The 24,009-nt window shown below is 32.0% G+C and overlaps 1 protein-coding gene across 15 annotated transcripts in view; it reads left to right on the top strand.

The window, feature by feature from the left end:
* Positions 1–17,137, top strand: part of LOC139528479 (nitric oxide synthase, salivary gland-like) — a 123,963-nt gene extending 106,826 nt beyond the window's left edge. For 10 of the 15 annotated variants that reach the window (XM_071324477.1, XM_071324474.1, XM_071324470.1 and 7 more), the window contains 13 exons: positions 426–475; positions 917–1,205; positions 1,722–1,866; positions 2,539–2,617; positions 3,240–3,436; positions 4,668–4,837; positions 5,151–5,361; positions 6,070–6,157; positions 7,990–8,123; positions 8,890–9,047; positions 9,702–9,893; positions 10,711–10,866; positions 14,277–17,137. In XM_071324477.1, coding sequence (XP_071180578.1) covers positions 426–475; positions 917–1,205; positions 1,722–1,866; positions 2,539–2,617; positions 3,240–3,436; positions 4,668–4,837; positions 5,151–5,361; positions 6,070–6,157; positions 7,990–8,123; positions 8,890–9,047; positions 9,702–9,893; positions 10,711–10,866; positions 14,277–14,381 — 1,974 coding nt within the window. In that variant the 3' untranslated portion in view covers positions 14,382–17,137. Of the gene's footprint in view, positions 1–425; positions 476–916; positions 1,206–1,721; positions 1,867–2,538; positions 2,618–3,239; positions 3,437–4,667; positions 4,838–5,150; positions 5,362–6,069; positions 6,158–7,989; positions 8,124–8,889; positions 9,048–9,701; positions 9,894–10,710; positions 10,867–11,752; positions 11,778–14,276 lie in introns of all 15 variants that reach the window. The other 5 variants (XM_071324484.1, XM_071324480.1, XM_071324482.1 and 2 more) reach the window with 1 other exon arrangement.
* Positions 17,138–24,009: the final 6,872 nt, after the last annotated feature.

Below are 24,009 nucleotides of genomic sequence, written 5' to 3'. Positions count from 1 at the left end.
GGTATGAAAGATACCAAGAAACCAATCACAATCTATCTCTGGAAGACATTTTCATGGAATTTTCTCAAATTGGTCACATTTAAAACATAAATTAAGGAGATTATAATGTAACAATCCAAGAGCCATTTTTTGCTTATGTTTTGTCTTACGTTATCTTACAAATGAATATTTTTTTTATGAGAAATGTAACAGTGTTACAGAATTAATATGTGTAGTATTATAACAAAACAATTTCTCATCTGCCCGCATACAGAATATACTCTAGTAACTGATCTATCACGATAGTAATAATATAATGAATGGTATTTTATAAGATTTGAAGTATATGTAGTTGTTACCTCCTACATATTCCCCATTTTCATTCTCAATTTTAATCTTATTCATGTAAACGATTCATGCTGTAAACGGAATGTTTATTTTTGTAGGCATTTGCTAAGAACCTTCATGACTTGAACGATGTTAAGAGTACAAAAAAGTGAGTAATGTGTTTTGAATGTTAACACACCAAATATGAATATGTTATAAAGTTCTATAAATAATAACAGTGTATTAGTATAATTAATCATGGAAAAACATCGAACTCAAAAATTAGAGAACCATATTAAAGTTAAAGTCTTGGTAAGAAAACAAACGCTCTGTACTTTTCTCAGCTTTAAAAGTTTTTAATGCAATAAAAAGAAAATGATACATTTGCAATTGAATCATAGACCCTTGAAAAAAGTGAAATAACAAAAATATGGAATATAGAGGAAATTTTAAAAACAGAAAGTTCCCATATCAAATGGCATAATCAAAAGCTCAAACACATGAAATGAATGAATAACACTGGCAACTGTCATATTCTTGAATTGGTACAGGCATTTTCCTATGAAATTATTTCACGGCTTGACCGACCACTTGCTTGTCTTGTTTTCAGTGGCGAAGGATTATCGACTCAGTACTTCAGAATGAGCACAAAAAGTGAATCAGAAGATAATCAACAAGTAGAAGACAAAATACTAGAAGAAGTGGGTCCTCTCAGCAACGTTCGATTCTCAGTGTTTGGATTGGGTTCTCGTGCATACCCTAACTTCTGTGCCTTTGCTCACTACATCGATAATATGATGAATGCACTTGGCAGCGAAAGAATATATAAAATGGGAGAGGGAGATGAACTATGTGGCCAGGAAGAAACATTCCGACAGTGGGCAAAACTCGTTTTTAAGGTAACTTATTATATCATTGGTATTATAACAATGAGACCGACATTCAGATATGTTAAAACGGCAAAAAATAAGAATTAAGCTGCCTTGATGAAAAGAATGAATCAAAAGTTTTGACTGCTGGAATGTTGTAAACAACTAGTAACAGTAATAATATGTTTGCTATTTATGTTGTAATTGTATGACGATCTTTCCTCAACTTTGATATATTTGCTACTGTATCGTTGTTTTAAATAAGATCAAAATTCACCAATTCAAAGGGGTTAAACACTTGTAGTAATGCTAACAAAAACATTATCAGTTTCTCCATCAACATGTTTTATGAAAGTGTTTTCCCCCAATCGATTTATGACTTTTGAACATCTGTATATTGCTGTTGCCTTTATATGTTTTTCAGTTCCTCTTGGTCCTGTATTGATTATTTTTGTTTTCAACTCCTAGAACTATCTATAACGGTGTAACTTTATTGTGTTTGTATTTCTCAAAACTTCATAAAAAAGATTATTATTAATTTTAAAGGCTGCTTGTGACACTTTCTGTGTTGGGGATGAAAATAGTATACAGGAAGCAACTGGTGCCCTGTCCAAGACAGACTTCACATGGTCACCAGAAAAGTTTAGATTAACACCATCAACAAACGAAACACCATTATCGTTGTGTGAAGGTATCGTATTTTAGTACAATTTATTTTATTTAGAAAATTGTATATGTGTTAAAAAAGAAATGTTAACCGTACGTCATTTAGCACATGCAATTAAGCCAATAAACAATTTATCCCAAATTTAAGATACTATGTATGAATTCAAATATTTTCTTCGAGATACGAAAAACAAAAGTAGCACGTACGCTATATTAATCGTGCGATGCTTCGTTTTGTGAATATCAGCGTCAGACAGAATGAAGTAAGGTTAAGAGTGTTTATTTTTCTATATCATGGTGATTTTAAAAACAAACAAATGCAGTCACGCAGATCTACAGTTTGATATTTATATAGAAAACATATGTTTTGGGGAGCAGTTCAATATAAAAATATTGAGATTTTGTCTATCTGCCAATGCTTCAAATTTCCGTCAGAGACAAATAGCAACTTGTAAAAAGTAAAATCACAAAAATACTGAACTTAGAGGAAGATCAATTTGGAAAGTCCATAATCACATGGCAAAATCAAATAACAAAACGCATCAAAAACGAATGGACAAGAACTGTCATATTCCTGACTTGGTACAGGCATTTTCAAATGTAGAAAATGGTGGATTAAACCTGTAAACAACTTGCTCACATGTAGACAAATCATAGCAATTACACCAGAACAATAATCTCTATTAATCTTTTCCAGCATTAAGTAAAATGCACAGTAAAAATGTGTTATCATGCAGTTTGTCAAACCGTATTCAACTACAAGATCCAAAATCAGAGTAAGTAGTTTATTGGTTTATTGGTTAAGACAAGGGACTGAATTGTATTATTACTATGACGATTTCTTTTATTACGATGTTTTTTCAACACGTGACAATATGGAAATCATAATTTAAGGCGTCAGTAGTTTACCGATGTTCAAATAACAAGAGAGGCAAGGAAGAAAAAGAGGCTATAAACAGACACTGAGGAAACCGCTATAACTCCAAAACAGGAGCAATATAAGAATCACTTGCTGCATTGCTTAGAAGTTTTGACTTTCGCTACATTTATCTTACTAGAAAAGTATCCTTGATAACATAAACAAACAAACAGTGATGATGCTGTCTCCTCTATCAACAAATGTTTTCTTTTTTGTTTGAATTTGTCATATATGTTTTTAAATGTTCATACATTTTTGTCAACAACAACTATTCATCTGAACAGGGACAAATATTTACATACTGTTCTATGTAAGACAGGCCTGATGATAATTGACAATGATTAGATCCTCCTGAGAATGATTAAATATCGGATATGTCGACATCATTTTTGACATCATTTAGGCTTGCTGTATTTTGTTCGACATTTTCTATAGTTCGTAACTAGAAGCAGATTAAGTTCATTTTCTTTTATATATAGACGACAAACTTATCTTGCAAACATTGATTTAGAGGGAAACTCAGCCGATATGAACTACAGTCCCGGTGACCACGTGGCTATTTTCCCTCTCAACTCCTCGGAGTTAGTAGATGGTATTATAACTCGTTTACACAATGCACCACCGCCTAATCAACTAGTCAAATTGGAAGTTATTCAGGAACTTACAACACCAATGGGTAAGTGCAGCATACCGATTGACTGTAAACAAACTTATTTTTGCGAATACTTTATTTCGCGTTCAGCCCTTTCCAGCCCAATTCGCGGCGAATTAATTTTCCGATTTTCAATTTCACATTATGTAGTTAGATAAGTATAGATCAAATTTTTAAAATTTCGCGACGAATATGTTTGTTTTATTTTTTACTCGCGAAAGTCGCAATAAATAAATCGCTCGCGAACATTAGTTGGTTTACAGTAAATACAAGGTTTCGAAACTGCATTACGTATGCTTATTGTTTATTTAAATGGAACAATATTATCCCTGATCATAACGTTGAAATGTTAAAGAAATCCAACATCATTTAATGTTGTGGTACACAAATATTTCCAATTCCTCTTTCGGAAACTGTATGAACTACAAAATTGCATGATCCGCTATGCAAATTCACACTAAGTACAATCTCCCAATTAAGAATACTACTAGTAGGTCACAATCGGTTAATTTACAAACAAGACAAATCTATTCAAAGTCCTTAGATAAGTTTTTGCTAATAAAGTCCGTATATTTGGAACATGCAGAGTGTAGTGTATTAGAAAAAAATAATTGTTCGGAAAAGTCAAGTTTGCCACCCAATGAATCGATAAGGTTTGCTGTATTTCGCAAAACCATTCGTAATGTTGTGTCATCGGTGCACATCAATTTCGTACTATATTTGGCATTTTATTCGAGTGTAACTGATGAATCTCTAGTAGACGTTACTCTCGTTTGACGTACAAAACTATAAGCCTCATGTCTCTGATGAGTTTTTGTTTATTGTCTGAGATATTGCTTAATGACGTTGTTTTTGTGAATCAAATGAATTGTAGATACATTTTACGCTTGCATGAAATGTATAATTCTCTACCGCAACATGCTAATAAATGCAATGATTTTTGTTTATTCAATAAACGTTATAAATTTTGTTCTACTTTTAAACTAACCAAGTTTCACTGTATTTGAAAGAAATAACAACACGAAACAATAAAAAACAAGTCTGTAAAGGAAAAATAGTGTTATTCAAATTATAAATTTTAATATAAAAAAAGTGGAAATGAAGAATGATTGCCATTGTCGCCGAATGGTCATCAATGACAAGTGCAAATATCCATACCGTTTTGTCCTTTTCGAATTTGATTTATGTTATTAAGTGACATTGGTATGTGAAATTAATGTCGCTAAGATGACAAAATATTTAAACTTTGTTTCAGGCACACAAAAGTCTTGGAAACAGTTTGAGAAAATCCCTACAGCCACGATGAAGACAATGTTCTCACGATTCCTAGACATAACAACACCCCCATCACAAGAGCTATTGAAACAACTTGTATCTCAAGCAACACGAGATAATGACAAAATTAAAATTGAAAACTTAGCCAACGTATGTATTATGTAAAGAGTAATTAGTTTATGTTTATATGTAATAAAAACAAAAAAAAAACCCAAAAAAAACAGAAATTGTACTATTCTTAGCTAATTTTTTTTCAATAGTTGGTATTGTAGTTAAAAAAAACAACAAAAAAAACATCAAAACGAATGTGCTTCGGTTTTTTACATTGTTTGTTGTCAACGCATTCGTTATCCGAATGCAGACTTGACCATTATAATACTAAATTTAATCTATACTCTTATTCTTAATTATGAGAAGCCAAATATATGAATAAGTTTTTAATATTCAGATTTAATTTTTCTAGGACATTCATGAGTATGAAGATTGGAGATACGAAAAGATGCCTAACGTGTTAGAAGTTTTAGAAGAGTTCCCATCCCTGAAAATCAATCCCTCACTTTTAATATCTCAGCTACCATTATTACAACAAAGATTTTATAGTATAAGCTCATCGCAAAAGTCATCTCCTGGAGAAGTTCACGCCACCATAGGTGTTTTAAAATATAATACAATGGGTAAGAATACCTGTATGTGATTTGAGATTCAAAACGAGTGTTTGCAGAACTCGTGCCTTGCAGACGAGACATGCTTTATATGATACAATGCATGTGATACATGTTATAACAGTCATACAGTGTTCGAAATTGTAAAATTTATTTATACGAATTTGTTTACCTAGTTCCTACAAGAACAAATAAATTAGATATTCTCCGCTTTAATTTTTAACCCTACAATTATCATGTACTCTTTAACGTATACTTTTTCATCCAACTGTTGAATTTGTTTTTTTTAATGAAATTGGCATATTAAAGTCGACCGTGATTGGGACCCAACTTGAACTGTGAAATGAACACTAATTTGAATGTAACATTTCGCTCGAAGACGTACATATATATTGTATTTTGTTACCTGTACACATCTATTTGTACTGTAAAATAATAGTTTGCAGAATAAATGGATGTAATGTCGTTTACACATTTTGTAAGATAACTTCACCTTTCAAATAGGTACGCAGCGAAAAATACGACCTGTCATTATCGTGTTTCATATATCAAAAGATTAAATAATTATGTTTTTGTAACGCTTTTTCTATTTCCTGATGATATCTTCGAGGATAAACTGTAAAAATAAAGTAAAGAATTAGGGTTATTGAAATATATATTAAAGACATGAATCTTCGCAATAAAATGTTGTATAAAATATTGGTACATTTAATTTTCTAGATGGTGCTGGTGCACTTCATTATGGGGTTTGCTCAAGTTGGCTGAATACCTGTGATATTGGTGAAGAAATACCATGTGCTATGAGAATGTACGTCAACTTAATTTATCACATTTTTGTCGAGCCTTCGACTTTAGTCGAAAAAGCGAGACTAAGCGATCCTACATTCCGTCGTCGTCGGCGGCGGCGGCGGCGTTCACAAATATTCACTCTGGTTAACGTTTTTGAAATTTGAATAACTTTTACAAACGATCCTGGATTTCTACCAAACTTGGACAGAAGCTTGTTTATGATCAAAAGATAGTATCAAGAAGTAAATTTTGTTAAAATAAAATTCCATTTTTTCCGTATTTTACTTATGAATGGACTTAATTTTTCTGCCGGGAAATATTACATTCACTCTGTGGTTAAAGTTTTTAAAATTTTAACTTTCTTAAACTATCCGGGGTTGGTACCAAACTTGGACAGAAGATTGTTTATGATCATAAGATAGTATCCAGAAGTAAATTTTGAAAAAAAAAATCCATTTTTCTGTATTTTTCTTTTAAATGGACTTAGATTTTCTGCCAGGAAACAATACATTCACTCTGTGGTTAAACTTTCTAAATTTTAATAACATTCTTAAACTATTTTGGATTTGTACCAAACTTGGACAGAAGCTTGTTTATGATCAAAAGCTAGTATCTAGAAAGAAATTTTGTAAAAAATAAATCTATTTTTTTGTATTTTACTTTTAAAGTGACTTAGATTTGCTGCGAAACAAGACATTCACTCTGTGGTTTAACTTTTTTTTTAAATTTAAATAACTTTCTATATTATTTTGGATTTGTACCAAACTTGGAAAGAAGCTTGTTTATGATCAAAAGCTAGTATCTAGAAGGAAATTTTGTTTTCTTCTAGTTAACATTACATTCAGTGTGCAGTTAAATTTTTTAAACATTTATTACATAAACTATCCTGGATTTTTACCAAACTTGGACAGAAGCTTCTTACAATCAAAAGATAGTATCAACAGGAATATTTTATTGATTTGTTTCCTCATTTTTGTTGAGCTTGTGATAAACAGAAAGAGTAGGCGAGACACTTGGTTCCGCGGAATCCTTACACATTTTTTTCCCATTATGTCTGTTTGTGTTGTTTACACATCATTGTCAATATAATGGAATTATATGCGACTGTCATACAAGTTTTAGCTAGTTTTGAGAGCCATGTTCAATTCAAAATTTACCAATTCCATACATACCTGTACCAAGTCAGGAATGTGACAGTTGTTATCCATTCGTTTGATGTGTTTTAGTTTTTGGCTAACCATTTGATTTGGGACGTTTCGTTTTAAATATTTCTCGTAGTTTAGTATTTTTGTAATTTTGTAACATACTAGTTAACCTGACGTATCCTATTCATTTGTTTTCAATTTGTTTGATTTGATGATCATGAATAAGATTGTGTATTGTATTTACACCTACAGTGAACATCTAGTCTAGAAGTACAACCTATACTTTTGATAAGCAGGCAGCTATTCATCATTATACATCGTATATGCACTACTTTAAATTTGAGAATCATTTTTTGAACATATATAACATTTTTTCCCGTGATACTTGGACTAAAATACAAAGGAGAACACATTTGTGTTCGATAGAAGACTTGAGTTGACTTTCTTCAGCAGGAAAAGTTTGAATGCTTGCACTAGTCTTTGTAATTTCGAGGTAAAACTTACGTCAACAACTTCTTATACTCAAACTTAATGCTTTTCCAAAGTAATTAAAGTCCTAATCCTCATTTTAAGAAGAAAAAATACTAAATTATATAATTATGTTTCATATGAATAGTTGCATCACTATATGTCTGGAATATAAACGATTTACTACAACAAATTAAAGTATGACCCATCGCAATGCTTTCTTGTTCAAACTTTGTAGGGCGCCATTATTTCATTTACCAGACGATGCAACACTCCCTATTATAATGGTAGGACCTGGAACTGGAATTGCTCCATTTAGAAGTTTCTGGCATCAGCGTAAAATAGACAAGAATATGTTACCCGTGCCGAAGCGTAAGTTGAATAGTATCTATATTTGTTGTTTTATAACTTCGACCTGTTCCATCAGTTTGTCAAACGAGCTAACCAATATTACAAATTCCCTTTTACACTAAGTTGCTGTCATTTACTATAGTTTTTATACAACGAGTATAATTTCAAGCGTAAATTAAGGCAACAATAGAATACCGCTATATCGAATGAGAAAAAAAAAAACAAATCCGGGTTAAAAACTTAAACCGAGGGAATACATCAACCATAAAAGGAAAACAACGAAACAACAGAAACAAAGAAGTGCAATAAAATAACAAACGACAAATGTAACACTAACAATACTAGTTTTGCTATGTGTGATATTCCGATTTACGTTGAGGAGACAACAAAATAATTACTATCGCACATTGTGAATTTTAAAATTCAAACACGCGCGTAGTTTTATTATAAATAAACCGAAATTTGGGGTATTCGACAACGATACGTCCGGTCAACAACACAATAGCCCCTTAAAATGTAGACTATATTATTTATAGTATTTTTTCACACTTTATTTTAAAACAAGGAATTAATCCGATCAGATACATTTTAATGCTTTAAATTAATACGTAATATATAACAAAATACACCTCAGAATATGTTTATAGAACAATTTGCATATATGTAGTATAGCCAGCTTTTTGTTTAGTTATTCATATAAAATACTTACTAGTATTTATAATTGTTTTGCCGCTTTGTGTGAAAGTAACAAATTTTCAGTTATTTATTATTATTGTTTTTCTTTTAGATGGCGACAAGATTGGCTGGGGAGAAATGTACCTGTACTTTGGATGTAGAAAATCGGCTGTTGACTATATATATAAAGAAGAATTAGACAGCTGTTTACAGGATGACGTTTTAACAAAAGTCTACACTGCGTTTTCACGAGAGCCAGGACAACCAAAGGTAACGTGATGTTAAGTGAAATTTCATTAACTGACTTCGTTTTTAGTTTTCTCATAAATTTTAAAACACAACCAACGAAAGTAACATAAAAATCAATCAACGATACCAGACTTACATTTATGAACGCTAGACGACCGTTTTGAACTACATAGTGAATGTTTACCCACATTTCATTATACAATTGCCATGCTTTTGTCATAAAGTTGTTCATAAGATTTTAAAGTAGGGATACACTAAATGATTTTGGACTCTCTAAATGAAACTAGTTGGAAACTTCAAGATTTCAATCAAAGATCTTAAATGAGAACATACTACACTACAATGGTAAAAGAAAATGCACAAAAAAAAGTAATTTTAAACTACAACTTTGGATGAGTAAAACTTAGGCTATATGCATATCTAGTTCGTATCTAGTTCGTATCGTCCTGAATACTAGTATGCATCATGCATGTGGAATTCATATATCAACAAATAATTTTCTGAATATGCATTTCATTCGCATATGCCATTAACATGAAACCTTTCTGAATATGTATGTTTGATTCATATCTTATTATCATATTATCATTCTTAACATGAATGTAATGTGTATGCCTAAGCAACATGTTACGGTTTTAAATATGTTTTCATTGACGATTAAAACTGTCATTATAGACATATGTACAAGATATGATAAAGAAAAATGGTCAAGAGGTATTCGATGCAGTGTTTAAAAATGGTGGTCATTTTTATGTCTGTGGTGATGTACAAATGGCTTCTGATGTTACTGAAACGCTATGCAAAATAATCCAAGAGAAAGGCAAAATGTCAAAGGAGCAAGCTCAATCTTATATGTTGAAATTAAAGGTAAGTTGTTTTATGTTTCATTCAATTGATCGTACGATAGTGCCGACTCTATTATATAAGGCCGTTACTTATTGGCTTTGCTCATTGTTGAAGGCCGCATGCGATGACCTATAGTTGTTAGTTTCTGTGTTATTCTGGTCTCTTGTGGAGAGTTTTTTCATTGGCTATCATACCACACCTTCTTTTTTCATATCTACATGAATTCTGGTAAACAATACTCAAGTTACATTAAAGCACGTAAAACATATAAATAGTATACTGAAATTGCAGTATCATTTGTAAAATTCAGCTTGCTGTCAATAAGGACTAAAACAAAGATGCATACGTTGCAAAAAGTTAGAAATAATATCACTGAATTAGTACATGGACATACTCCTCAAGTAAACAAAATGTAATATTGAAGTCAAAAGATACTGCAATACGAATATCCAAAAAGTAGATTGAGGTGTTTTATTTATGTCAAATGACGAAATATGAAAACAAAAGACTCAGATAAATTTAGATAATTTACATTGCATGTCTTTCTGGCATTAGTTTAAAAAAAAATTATATTCCTCTATGCTCTAAATGCGTTAGTAGTTTTTTTTTTCCACAAATCACGTGTTTGAAGCGTGTGTTAGACATGTTTGTAGCCTAAAACGTATAACACAAACATAAATTTAATGAAGGAGGATTTTATATTAATTTCTGTACATGTCTACACAACAAAAGAAGTGATAATGTTTTTCAACCGTGTATCAGCCTGAAATTTTTGTTTTTTGTATTTATGATATCATGTTTATAATTTTACGTAGTGATTTAATTATTGTATTAATAGGAAGCAAACAGATTCCACGAAGACATATTTGGTGTCTCTGCAAAACAAGAATTCACAGACAAAGTCAGAGATCAGGCAAAACGTGCATGGAAATATATTAATGCTACCAAACCTGTTAATAATAACAAGGAAGTCGCTGTGCCGATTCCGCCACCGGTAAGTTTTTCGTTTGCCAGTGATTGTTCTTCTACTGTTTTATCTTGAATTGTGCCCCTTTGCACACCAAAAAAATCATTTAAAAAAGCAGAAATATATCTAGAAATAGGTTTTTCTTGTATTAAAAACAAACCTTGATAATTTGCTCACTGTCGCAGTATCTAAGCTTATTAATGTATCGAATACTTTATTCTTCTTGCAGTGCAAATCCTCAATGTATGGCCTAGATTAAGTCGCTTCAGATCTCAAATGTATTGCATGTCTAGTTTTTGTTCCTTATGTAACTTAATGAACAGGTAAATCATAAGTCTTTGTTATTTCCACAAACTAACTTTCAATTTCAGACTCTATCTATATGATCAGAAAAGGTTAATAAATCATAGGTTTTCAAACTGTAACTATAATTATTACTTCCTTTTTCCAGTTTCACAAATTGAAATATAGGCGTAAAGTGATGCATCCCCATATTCTGTCAGTTCGATGTTTTGAATTATTATTCCACATATTCAGTTTCTTGCCTTCAGCATTACTGTCCATATTACTTTTCTTATGAATATGAAAGGACAAAATATGTAGCCTTACACGGTATCTCTGCTATGCTTGCGGGAGATACTTATATTCATTTAAAACAATTTCCAAAATGTTCACAGCAAGTTTTGATAACACAGTAACCGTATCCAGTGACTTCTTGGTACCAGGTTGTTTACAATATTAGTATAAATTATTTATATGATTGATAGAATTAAATATTTTTATATCTCTTTTAAGAGAAAAACAGAATGAATAGAATGTGTAAATTAATTTCCAAGCAGGGACTGTCGTCATGTAATTTTCTTTAAAATTGAACAGTTATAACACCTATTTAATTTGTTTATTTTAATTAAAGGTAGCTTAACTGCACATCATGAATGGTAAAGATGCATGCACCTTATTACTCCTTAATTCAACGGATATTTTGTTTGTAAAGAATCTCCCTATGATATTGTCCCCTATTGTTTTTTTCTGTTGGTTTTCACTGTATTTATATAATTTCTTATTATTATATCAAACATTACCTTTCCCTCATAATTTTTATAACGTTATTAGATGCATGATTAGCAGTTTAGATGCTGCAGATCGAAAGTAGTTCCTTCGTATTAAATATATTTATCGTTTATAGAATTTTAGCACACTTGCTTGCATATATTTACAACATTTCATTTCTACAGTGGTTCTGTATTTTTCCATTGTCTTTTTCTATAAAGTTTGACAATTTTAAAAACTCGTCTTTTAGTAACATTTACGGTACTAATTGTTCTACAGTTGATGCGTAGTTTGTGATAATATGACTGTGTTTGATTCTTTGCGCATAATCTTTAACATAAACCCTATGTTAGAACGCACAAAGGCACAAGTCGGCAGGGATTTTTATATGGAGATCAGTGTGTTGCAGATAGACTAAGTCATAAGAAAGTAATAGTTTTAAGCATGAAACAAAACGTTATAACTTTTCTCATGTGTTAAACAATCGTTTAAAAGATTGAATAAACTTTCCTTTTTATTTTGTGAATTTCATTTGTGGTTGATAATTGCTTTGCTTGCTTGAGGGAAAAATACACTCAACAAAGATTAATTAAAAATTGTTTCGTTAATGCGTTATATCTGTTCCTTGAATTTGTGTTGGTTGTTAGTACTCATATTCGTATTCTCGATCAAAAAGATACTATTTCACATTCATTTGTCCGTAAACGTTGATGGCATATTCACCTATTACCCCTGTCAGCCTCTTGACACATGTCTTGATCTGCTTATTCCATACCATGTAACACGTTTTCATTTTATTTTATGGTCTACTTTATTTTTACGGAAAACTTTTATTGTGAGCGGGATATGATCAATGACCAATTGCATGTGTGTTGTCACGTGTTCCCTTCTGTTTTTTCTTCTTTTTTTTGGTAATCGAATTTAATTACATCAATTCAACTCATAAGTTGAAGTGTCAATATTGCTGACACTTGACAAATTGAAAATACTATTTCTCCAAGTTAATACGATATTTAAGAGCGTGCTGATGATTTCCGGGATAGAGGGTAGCTGCTTACAAAGAAGACATTGAACCAATATATCCGAATGATGAAGTTGATATCATACTGTCGAATATGGAATATTTACATTACAGATGACAACAGATATGTCCTTCTTGTCGCTACCACAGTCGTTTACTCGAATAATATTCACCGAAGTAGACTTATCACCATGTTTGTGTTGACATTGAAGCAGACGGTTGCCACATGTGGATCAGGATTCGCTTAGCTTTTCGGAGTATCTGAAATTCCTTTCGGTTTATGATTGATTTCGTTATGCTCTGTCTTATATTTTTCTATACTGAGTTTTGTGTGCTGTTGTTTGTCTTTTCGTTGCGTTGTCTGTTTTTTCGACTTTCGTGTTCCTTTGGTATTTTCTGCCTCTCTTTTTCTATCTGATGAAACAGAGGACCTTGTATAATCCCTGCTGCCCAATGTGTTGAAAGGGAGATGATCGAACGTACTTACTTCTATATACTTTAGGGTTAACATTACTAAATAGGCTCATCATATATTATATTAGGTACTTTACAATGAGGTTAACTGTTTTGTGATCGATTCATTACCAATTACGAAATGTATTCAGTTTCCAACATTGCAGCTTAAACGTAACCACATTGAACTTAACGTATCTTCAATATTTTCTATATACTTGTTTAATTAGTTCCACTTCGAAGCATTAGATTTGAATGTTCTCCAAGTGCTAAGTAGTCCTTCATCGATAAACAGCATAACACGTGTAATATTTATTTCCAATGTATTTCTATTTCATTACAGGATTGACAATTATTGTGATATTTCGATAACATTGTGTTGGATAAAGGCAAAAGTCATAAATTTGTTTAACTGAAACTATTCGGGCCACAAACCAAAACTGAACACATCAACTATAAGACAAAACAAAACAGACCAACAGAAACTCAGAACTGCTACAAAACAAACGCCAACATATATAGCAAGGGACTATGTGATTGCAACTATCATATTCCTGACTTGATACATTAAACATGGATTTAGAATGAATCTTTACAATATATCACTAGCAAATTACAAAATACCATAAAGATATTTGTACAATTCAAATGGTTGTATTTGACAAGATAAGTAATTTTGATGATGTTCGTTATTTCAGATTTCGAGGACAATTATGTATTTTGTCTGCACATTATTTCATTTCATATTGCATTTTGAAATATTTATGGAGAATGTAACACAATTGTTGCGACTGCATTTAAAAATCTCATAATACTAACAACATCGCATTTATAGCGTTATATTATATGCAGCAATTAATTATATTTCTTGAACATACTGTGTACAACAGTTCATCTTCTTTTCTGTTCACAGGAGAAACGCTTACCACGTGGAAATCCTAAACCTCCAATGAAAGTGAGAACTAAAGTGATTAGTGTAGACTCTGAAGATGATATGTGGACCATTCCAGAAAATTAACATTGTTGCTCCTGTTGAAACTTTTACATGTTGTTGTATTTTTTACATTGCCATTAGTATTAATCATGTTATCTGTTGTATGTTCATTGTTATTTTTATTACTTAAAACATTTTTTTTACATTGAGGCAATCATTTAACTGATTCAATCAGACATACTGCATAAACTATATACTTTGAATTGTAATTTGTAAAATGAAAATATGCAAATATGCAAATTTACAAAACGTAATGCCCTGAATGATGCATATGAGAAAATATCAAAAAGACGGAAAAAAAAGTATTGAAATTTAAATTGAAAATCACTGTAAAAAGGACAAGACTAGAAATTTTTCTCCTAAAAAATCTCGGCGATTTATATTTAAGCCATTTTATCAATTTACTTGATCACGTTATGGTTTTACAAATATGTTATCGATATCTAAATAATTAAGCATCTTAAAAATAGGGATTTGTGTGATGCATGTTGTATTTGGACTAAATTAAACAAATCATATTTGGTAAGATTTTATCAAGTTCTGCTCACTGAAAATTCAATTTAGTATGTACTCATAATTTCTGGAAGCTTATCGTCTCTTGTTCTTTGCAAAAGCCTACCACTGCCCTAATCAGACCCCTGCTACGGCCGATCAGTGCCCTTAATAAGACCTCGTCTTTAGCCTATCATTGTCCCTCATTTGAACTCAGCTACAGCCTTCTACTGCCCTCATCAATCAAAATTTAAATAACATCAAACGAAAAACTGTTTTGTTCTTTGGAATTATGTAATGAAATCCGGTGCAATAGGCATTATACATTAAACATATTATTTTTTATATTGTGATTTAGTTGTTGAGATGTAAATATAATTTTCTACAAATTGAACTATTAGTGCTGAAAAGTTGTTATTGTGTTATTTTTCCATACATAGTGTATAAATCATACCTGATTTAAAGGTATGTATAACAATTATTTTCAGTCCTGTATGCATTTAAATAGGTTTGGTTCAATTTGATCAACCTCAAATTAATTTCAAATATTCTTATTACTATTTCCCGCGATATTTACAGGTTTTATGTTTATCATTAATTTATTACTGAGATAGGTTCTACTCTATCCTATTGACAACGATATTCTTATATTTTTCTATTCTCGAAAATAAATTTTAATAAATGTTTAAGATATTTGAGTGGATATATAACGTAAATAATTTAGTGGAGTGGTAAAATATATATTAAAATCAACATAACGCTTTCGTTAAAAAAATAATGTTTATTCATATTCCAAATATAGAATTAATTACGTTTCACACGTTGATTAAACATAAATCAATATTTTTGTAGCAATGATCATTGGTTCACAGGTAACTAAAAATATAGAAATAAGCATTCGAACTGAAAAATAAACAAGTTTAAAAACATATTATATTTAATCGTCTTTAGAGCTATATTTATATTTGGCTTTCATAGAGGTGGAAACAAGATCCAACACGATAGGAAAACTTTAACTGTTTTGCATCCGTTTGATTTGTTTAAGATGGTACCTAACACCTTCACTAAAATTAATTTGGCTCGTTTAATTTTCATAAAAGTTTGACAAAGTATTTACTTTGACCCTTTGACAAAATTATAAAAAAATTAAAAAATTTGAACCAACCATTTTATCAGAGAAATTACACTGGTTATATAGCAGTTTGACAAACACTCTTTTTAATCATTGAGAAGCCTAATATTCCCTTAACAACACCACGTAATTAAAACGTTTAACTGATTTTATAGAGTTATTCCCTTGTAGTTTTAGGTACCACCTTATGGTGTTGATTTTGTCATTTGATAACAGACATTCAGATTTAAATTTTCCTTGGAAATCCGTATTTTTGTTGTTTTTTCTTTTTATTAAGGTTTCACGTCTTAGTTAGCACATCTTAGTACACCTTTTTGTTCCATTGAAATGTCATTAAAGAATCTGGTAGCATAACAGTAAATATTATTGTCAGAAAATGAAAACATATAAGGGTCTTCAGACAAATGTGTAATATTATCATTATCAACTGTATCACTCATCAAAAACCTTTCAACAATTCTCAAAATAGATCTTTATTTCATTGGTTATTTTCATGTATTTCATCAGATATTCGTTTCCAATACCATTGTATACATCCAACGTTAATCATCCCTTTTAAAATTTAATCCTCATTATAATGTGTATACAATCAAGAATTGATTATTTTTTTTCCGCATCGTATCATTTAATATTTAATGTAATAAATATTAGTGCAATACTATTTTGAAATGCAAATATTTGTGATTTTATGATTTTCAATAATATTTTTTCTATATATGGAAGAGACAAACTTTAATAGTTTACCTGCTTCCTTATATACTTTAAAATGAAATATAAATTAGTTTTTTTTTACAGATGATTAAAGAGACATTGTAAACGCCTTGAGATCTTTAAATTTCCTTCTGCTTACTAGTCAATAAGTAAAATATAGCAGTCATCAAAGACATAAAAAAAATGAGTTCCTGCAGGGAATATTTGTAATTGTTTTGTGTCATATTCCATTAGTCAGCAAACCTATCCAACAAAATTGATGAGATCATGATTAAACCAATAGTAACTTTCTGTACAGAACCACGAACTAAAGTATCATATGTAAATTGTGCAGTATCTGTACTGAATTTTGGTTTGAATTTTTAAGTAACTTTGTCTTTTTAGTAAACTATTTTTTTCTGCTTCTAGTGGTATATTTTCTGCAATAAAATTTCTTTAAACCATTTGATAGTGTTTTTTTTCCACAATGTGTCTTCAACACATATGACTAGAAGAGTTAAGAGTGGCAGGTTGTAGTAATTTGAGACTGTGTGTTATTTTCCTTTTTAAATCTAATAGTGTTTGGGTGTGCATCGTTTCGATGTTCAGGTGTTTTTTGCAGTTTACATGTTGTAATGTACTATCATATTATTTTTATACCCCACCTACGATAGTAGAGGGGCATTATGTTTTCTGGTCTGTGCGTCCGTCTGTTTGTTCGTCCGTTCGTCCGTCCGTGCATCCGTTCGTCAGTCTGTCCAGCTTCAGGTTAAAGTTTTTGGTCAAGTTAGTTTTTGATGAAGCTGAAGTCTAATTAATTTGAAACTTTGTACACTTGTTACTTATGATATGATCTCTCTAATTTTAAAGTCAAATTAGACTTTTAACCCAATTTCACGGTCCACTGAACATAGAAAATGAAAGTGTGGGTTTAAGGTTAAAGTTTTTGGTCAAGATAGTTTTTGACTTAGTACACATGTTCCCTATGGTATGATCTTTCTAGTTTTAATGAAAAATTAGATTTTGTACCCAATCTCACGGTCCATTGAACATGGAAAATTATAGTACGAGTGGGGCATCCGTGTACTTTGGACACATACTTGTTTATGTATCTCTCAATCTTAATTGTTCCTACGTTTATTTGTACTGTATTCCTGTCACGAAATGCTGTCCGTTTAGTGGTATGTTGCCATATCAGCAGGAAGATTGGCTAACAATGAAGCAATGTTCAGCCCACCATTTATTCTTACATAGTCAGGAATACGACAATTGTTATATAATAGTTCGTTTCTATAAATGTTGTTTATTCTCTAATACTCTAGTAATTGATGTGTTTCCCTCGTTTTAATTTTGAAAGGCAGTTTATTTTTGCTTAATCGATTGAAGTCAATCGAATAGCGGAAAACTACTATTTTTTTTTAGTTGTATCCCTCAACTTTAAGTAAATGGAAGGAATGTGTAGCCTGCATACGCATATATAAATTTAAAACATGTGGTAGGATTGCCAATCAGAAAACTATCTATAAAAGTTCCAATGAAGTTGAAGTTAGCAATAAGAGGCATTCGTAGGCCTTTACCAATGAGAAAACCCATACCATATAGATGGCTGTATAAGGCAACGTCATGAAAAACATGAAACAATTCAATTCAGCAAACTAACGACCTGCTTTATAAGAAAACAATGTACATGAACCAACGACAAACACTACACTACACGTCTCTGACTTTGGACAGGCACATTGTATTGTGGCAAGTTTAGATCTAATTGAAGACGCCAACCTTCTTCTAACCTGGGCTTGTGCTGCAACATTACAACATAAGAACAAATTAAAAGATACAGCTGACAAAGCTTTACTCATCAGATCAATACAAAGTGGTAAGTATCTTACAAAAATGCAGACCGAACGTGGCAGGGAATTTATTCATTCATCGAGACAACAAAAAATGCCCCACTTACTACACATCTGACAGTATTTGCAGTTACTAACAGAGAGTTCAAAACCAATAACAACTAATAAAAAATATCATGTAAATATCTTCGAACAAAATATCAATCAATACACATTCAACATCCATCTTTTCAACATGACCCTGTGCATTGCCAAAGTATAATTCTCGAAAACTGTAAAGACGTGAATGTGCAAATGTATACATTGGACATGTATATCAATAATATTTAATATAATTGTTTACTTATAACAAACTCAGTAATTATGCCAATGAATAAAATATTCAAAGATATAATCATAGTATTGAATTGGTAATTAAAGGACTGAAAAGTTTACTTGGATCATTTCTAAATTCCAAGGCTCGGTTAACAGCATCACCGTACATAGTAGGACGTGCTTACAGGTATACCTAAACTCCTTTGGTCAGATTGATGTCTCTTTGACATATTCCTCATCCCATTCTCAATGTTATTCCAAACATATGTATCTATTGAAGAATTTAATTTATGTACAGTTAAATGTGGAGTAACGAAATCTCTGACTTACTTATTTACTAGTAATACATAAACTACTGTCACTGAAATCCAAACGTCACTTAAAAACTCGGACTTGGTGAACGATCGAATTGTGATATATAAACACCGTAAGACGCTGCCAAAGAGACTTTTCTCGTCCAAAAAGAAAGTTTACAGTCGGGAAAAAATCATATCTTTTGTCGTTTGGTATTGTAAAACTTCAGTTTTTAAATATGAAAAAAGACAGTTATTCCTGTAATTATTTGATTGATTCAAAGTAAGTTTCTTTTGGTAAAGTCTGTAGTATATTTAGACAACTCTTGATTATTCAACGAAAAAGATTATCAAGACAACGATCATAACTTTTGTTTTTTTACGGAATTCGGCGGGGTTTTCCTGAGTCATAAACTATGATGATTGAAAGGACAACAACAAATCTGTTATGTACACATCAACCATCGATAACGACCGACATTATAGTGTAACTCCTCGTTAATGGTGACAGAGTTACGTACTACATATCAACCATCGATAACGACCGACATTATAGTGTAACTCCACGTTAATGGTGACAGAGTTACGTACTACATATCAACCATCGATAACGACCGACATTATGGTGTAACTCCACGTTAATGACGACAGAGTTACGTACTACATATCAACCATCGATAACGACCGACATTATAGTGTAACTCCTCGTTAATGGTGACAGAGTTACGTACTACATATCAACCATTGATAACGACCGACATTATAGTGTAACTCCTCGTTAATGGTGACAGAGTTACGTACTACATATCACCAATCGATAACGACCGACATTATAGTGTAACTCCACGTTAATGGTGACAGAGTTACGTACTACATATCAACCATCGATAACGACCGACATTATAGTGTAACTCTTCGTTAATGGTGACAGAGTTACGTACTACATATCACCAATCGATAACGACCGACATTATAGTGTAACTCCACGTTAATGGTGACAGAGTTACGTACTACATATCACCAATCGATAACGACCGACATTATAGTGTAACTCCTCGTTAATGGTGACAGAGTTACGTACTACATATCAACCATCGATAACGACCGACATTATAGTGTAACTCCACGTTAATGGTGACAGAGTTACGTACTACATATCACCAATCGATAACGACCGACATTATAGTGTAACTCCACGTTAATGGTGACAGAGTTACGTACTACATATCACCAATCGATAACGACCGACATTATAGTGTAACTCCACGTTAATGGTGACAGAGTTAAGTACTACATATCACCAATCGATAACGACCGACATTATAGTGTAACTACACGTTAATGGTGACAGAGTTACGTACTACATATCACCAATCGATAACGACCGACATTATAGTGTAACTTCACGTTAATGGTGACAGAGTTACGTACTACATATCACCAATCGATAACGACCGACATTATAGTGTAACTCCACGTTAATGGTGACAAAGTTACGTACTACATATCACCAATCGATAACGACCGACAGTATAGTGTAACTCCTCGTTAATGGTGACAGAGTAACGTACTACATATCACCAATCGATAACGACCGACATTATAGTGTAACTCCACGTCAATAGTGACAGAGTTACGTACTACATATCAACCATCGATAACGACCGACATTATAGTGTAACTCCACGTTAATGGTGACAGAGTTACGTACTACATATCACCAATCGATAACGACCGACATGATAGTGTAACTCCACGTTAATGGTGACAGAGTTACGTACTACATATCAACCATCGATAACGACCGACATTATAGTGTAACTCCTCGTTAATGGTGACAGAGTTACGTACTACATATCAACCATCGATAACGACCGACATTATAGTGTAACTCCTCGTTATTGGTGACAGAGTTACGTACTACATATCAACCATCGATAACGACCGACATTATAGTGTAACTCCTCGTTAATGGTGACAGAGTTACGTACTACATATCAACCATCGATAACGACCGACATTATAGTGTAACTCCTCGTAATGGTGACGGAGTTACGTACTACATATCAACAATCGATAACGACCGACATTATAGTGTTACTCCTCGTTAATGGTGACAGAGTTACGTACTACATATCAACCATCGATAACGACCGACATTATAGTGTAACTCCACGTTAATGGTGACAGAGTTACGTACTACATATCAACCATCGATAACGACTGACATTATAGTGTAACTCCACGTTAATGGTGACAGAGTTACGTACTACATATCACCAATCGATAACGACCGACATTATAGTGTAACTCCACGTTAATGGTGACAGAGTTACGTACTACATATCACCAATCGATAACGACCGACATTATAGTGTAACTCCACGTTAATGGTGACAGAGTTACGTACGACATATTAACCATCGATAACGACCGACATTATAGTGTAACTCCACGTTAATGGTGACAGAGTTACGTACTACATATCAACCATATGCATCGATAACGACCGACATTATAGTGTAACTCCACGTTAATGGTGACAGAGTTACGTACTACATATCAACCATCGATAACAACCGACATTATAGTGTAACTCCTCGTTAATGTTGACAGAGTTACGTACTACATATCAACCACCGATAACGACCGACATTATAGTGTAACTCCTCGTTAATGGTGACAGAGTTACGTACTACATATCAACCATCGATAACGACCGACATTATAGTGTAACTCCTCGTTAATGGTGTCAAAGTTACGTTCTCTCATGATTCTCTAAATTATTACAAATGATGTCGAAAGCAGAAAGCACAAATTGTGCAGTGCCAGATAAGTTTCTATTAGAAAAGTGAACTGAATAATGAAATTATGGACTTGTAAGCAGCTTTCACTACCCATAAATTATGGACTTGTAAGCAGCTTTCACTACCCTTAAATTATGGACTTGTAAGCAGCTTTCACTACCCATAAATTATGGACTTGTAAGCAGCTTTCACTACCCATAAATTATGGACTTGTAAGCAGCTTTTTCTACCCATAAATTTGAAGTAGTTTACAAATGTTTATAACGAATCCAAAATTAAGTATTTCATAAGACCAATAAGATTTTAGAAGGAAGTCATTTTGGCATACTCATTATAAGAAACTTATAAGTGATAAAAGACCTCACATATAACCGACGTAGATGTTTTACATTGTGATTTTCATCTAGCCTTTGTAGGGATGAAGTTGTAACTAATTTAACTACGACGAAGATCGTAAATCATTAATGATTAAAGGCACAAAAATAGATTTATAGCATATTAATCTATATCATTAAATATTAGTTGATTTTTACAATCAATTCACAATTATTAGAAGGTATCAATCTGACATTATCAACATATAATCAATCATACTAAGTAAATCCTTTAAATCTTCTCAGACATACCATATTTACTGATAAATTTAATTCTTGAAAGAATTGTATCCATCGATGAAAGTCTGTATTAACCCTTTATTAATATTTTTTTAAAAGTTAAGCTTTCTGTTTCTGTTTTTTTTTCGGTTGTTTTCCTCTTACAATTGATGTGTTCCACTCGGTTTTAGTGTGTAACCCTATTTTTTTTTTTATCTCTCAATCGATTTATGACTTTTGAACAGCATTATACTACTGTTGCCTTTATTTGCACCTTTCGTATCGTGATCTTTGTCAAATTATGTTTCACTTTCCGCACATTGGAAATCAAACATTTTTTTTTCTTACAACGTAGCAAATACTGACCATGTTGTACAACAAGCTCTCTTTGTCTATACTTCACTTATTATCTAATCTTTATTAAATCAAAAATATTCTGTATACAAATTGATGATAATTAACTGATTGATTGTTGGTGTTTTAAGGTGGTACCTAACACTACAGGGAGATAACTCTGTAAAGTCATCTAAACGTTTTAATTACGTTGTGTTGTAAAAGGAATATTAAACTTCTCAATGATCAAAATTGTAGTTTGTCAAACTGCTATATAACCAGTGTAATTTTTCTGACAAAACGGTTGGTTCAAAGTTTTTGATATTTTGATATTTTTGTTAAAGGGTCAAAGTAAATACTTTGACAAAATCTAATGAAAATTAAACGAGCCAAATTAATTTTAGTTTATGTGTTGGGTACCACCGTAACGCCACATTTGAACGTCACTTTTAGGCTTTTTCGTGGCGGCTATTTGTAATTGGTGAAGGTATTCGGAGTTCCCGGAAAAAACCACCGACCCTCGATCGGAAAACTAACCAATCCAAGTCAATTAAGATTGGAACCGAGTGCACCCGCACGAGCAAATTTCAAACTTACAACCTCAGTGTTGACTGGCAAGTGATTACAGTAGACCATTATTTAGACCACTTGGCCACCGAGGCTCCTTGGTGATAATAGAATATATAATAATATGTGCCTTATTTTGCTATTTAATTAGTACCTTTACACATTCTTTTCTTATGAGCAATCTAAACTATGTAGTAAACAATGAAACTATACGGCCCTTCTGTGTTATTTGTGATTATAAGCATCGTTTTAGAAGATATATTCTTTGTGTAGTAATTTAAGCAGAAACGATTCAATTTTTAATGAACTTTTTAAACATATTGAATAAACGCTCTTGTAAGAGTAAAAAGATTGTATGATTTCTAGTTTTTTTCAAACTTGACTTTTGTGTCCTTTTAATGATATAAACCACTCTGTTTTAATGACCTATATGTGATAAGCAATAATGTGGCTTATTTAACTTTACCAATTACATACTGAAACATGACACTCTTGTAAAGTCATAATGACATATTAATTGAAATAACAATGACATGAGTCTTTTTGTATATCAGCATAATTAGACTCCGTATACATGGCT

Source organism: Mytilus edulis, chromosome 6, assembly GCF_963676685.1.
Source record: "Mytilus edulis chromosome 6, xbMytEdul2.2, whole genome shotgun sequence".
NCBI lineage: Eukaryota > Metazoa > Mollusca > Bivalvia > Mytilida > Mytilidae > Mytilus > Mytilus edulis.
Note: the sequence above shows the minus strand (reverse complement) of the source record. Positions and strands in the feature narration are given on the sequence as shown.